Source organism: Lottia gigantea, assembly GCF_000327385.1.
Source record: "Lottia gigantea unplaced genomic scaffold LOTGIsca_186, whole genome shotgun sequence".
Taxonomy (NCBI): domain Eukaryota; kingdom Metazoa; phylum Mollusca; class Gastropoda; family Lottiidae; genus Lottia; species Lottia gigantea.
In genome coordinates this window covers 331,458-333,646 of record NW_008708340.1, presented here as the reverse complement: position 1 = coordinate 333,646, position 2,189 = coordinate 331,458, and the positions used below count along the sequence as shown (strand labels likewise).

The 2,189-nt window shown below is 40.6% G+C and overlaps 1 protein-coding gene across 1 annotated transcript in view; it reads left to right on the top strand.

Moving 5' to 3' along the window:
* Nucleotides 1–105: 105 nt before the first annotated feature.
* The window catches only part of LOTGIDRAFT_174220 (hypothetical protein), a gene marked incomplete at both ends in the record, with an annotated part of 3,663 nt that continues 1,579 nt past the window's right edge, over nt 106–2,189 (top strand). The window contains 2 exons of the mRNA XM_009052551.1: nt 106–208; nt 1,845–1,931. Coding sequence (XP_009050799.1) covers nt 106–208; nt 1,845–1,931 — 190 coding nt within the window. The remainder of the gene's footprint in view (nt 209–1,844; nt 1,932–2,189) is intronic.

The following is a 2,189-nucleotide window of genomic DNA, read 5'->3' as shown; positions in this document are numbered from 1 at the left end:
GGTCAAGATAGCAACGTATCAGTCAGAGAGCAGTGTTCTGAAGCCGACCATCAAGATGTTCAAACAGAAGCTATTGAAGGAACCATATCGTTTTGGATGGTGGTTATGGGATGTATATTAAACGGAGTGGCTCTATCTCCTCGATATCCGTTCTTCGTCACCTTTGTTGAATCCAATACTGATAAATCTAGGAGTGGGTTTTTCATAGGTAAGTAAGAATGTTATTATTAATTAGTTTTTAGTTTTTAGTGAGTTTCTGGAATCTGTATCGGCGATAAAGAGATAAGGATAGGGCACGATAGAGTAGAGATAAAGCACGATGCAATAGATATAAGGCACGATGGAATAGAGATAGGACACGATGTAATAGATATAAGGCATAATGGAATAGAGATAGGGCACAATGGAGAAGAAATAAGGTAAGATGGAATAGAGATAAAACACGATGGAATAGAGATAAGGTATGATGTAGTAATGATAAAGCACGATGGAATAGAGATAGGGCACGATGGAATAGAGATAAGGCACGATTGAAAAGAGATAGGGCACAATAGAGAAGAAATAGGGTAAAATGGAATAGAGATAAGGTACGATGGAATAGAGATAAGGCACGATGGAATAGAGATAAGGCACGATGGAATAGAGATATGGTACGATGGAGTAGAGATAGGGCACAATAGAGAAAAATAAGGTACGATTGAATAGAGATAAGGTACGATGGAATAGAGATAAAACACTATAGAATAGAGATAAGGCACGATGGAATATAAGGCACGATGGAATAGAGATAAGGCATGATAGAGAAGAGATAGAACACTATGAAGTAGAGATAAGGCATGGTAGCGTACACATAGGGTACAAAGGAGTAGATATAAGGCACGGTAGAGTGCAGAAAAAGTACGATGGAGTAAAGATAAGACACGATGGTCAAGAGGTGGGGTACGATGGAATAGAGATAGGATGTGATGGAGTAGAAATAGGATACGATGTAGAAGAGATGAGTCACAATATAGTAGAGATAAGGTACGATAGAGTAGAGATAGGGTACGATGTAATAGAGATACTGTACGATGGAGTAGAGATAAGGCACGATATAGTAGAATTAGAACACGGTGGGCAAGAGATTGGGTACAGTGGAGTAGAGATAGGGTAAGGTGGAGTAGACATAAGGAACGGTGGAGTAGAGATAAGGTACGCTGGATACGATGGGGTAGAGATAGAGTACGATGGAGTAGAGATAGGGTACGGTGGAGTAGAGATAGGGTACGATGCAGTAGAGATAAGGTACACAAGAGTAGAGATTGAGTACGATTGAATAGAGATAAGGTACGATGCAGTAGAGATACGGTACGATGGATACGATGGAGTATAGATAAGGTACGATGAATACGATGGATACGATGGAATAGAGGTAAGGTACGAAGGAGTAGAAATAGGGTATGATGCAGTAGATATAAGATACGATGCGGTAGAGATAAGATACGATGGATACTATGGAGTAGAGATAGGGTACGATGAAGTAGAGATAGGGTACGATGGAGTAGAGATGTAGTGCGATGGAAAAGAGATAGGGTACCATGGAGTAGAGATAAGGCACGATTGATACGATGTAAGTGAGATAGGTTGCGATGGGGTAGAGATAAGGTACGATGCAGTAGCGGGGTGAGATGGCGCTGGAATAGGGTGCGCTTGACCAGGATAGGGAACTAAAATTGTGATGCGATAAAAAGAAGCCGGTTTTTAGAAAAAAAACTACTGTACCTCTTCAGAACTCTTTTATTCGGACTATGGATGAAGAATTAAAAACATTCTTCTTCTTGTTGATCTTGCTTTTATTTTTTCAGGATTGACACAAACCGCTGTAACTATCGGAGGTGTGGTAGCGTTCGCTTTTTCTGGTATCTTCTCTAATTTCCATGTCAGTCTTCGAGGTTTGTTTATTTCTAGACCTATATGCCATGACAACCGAGCCACACTTTAAAGATCTCCTCACAGTTTTAAAAAGTTAAAATGGTCGAATATCGCTGTTTTGATAGAAGTCACTTATGGAACATTAGAAATTGACAGTCTGGAATAACCCAGTCTCTAGCAAAAAACAATGAACATAATCCAATAGCAAAAGCACACTGGGAAAGGGCAGTGGTTACCAAGCAGTGGCGTTTCTGCAGGNAGGGGGGGGGGGGGGGCTG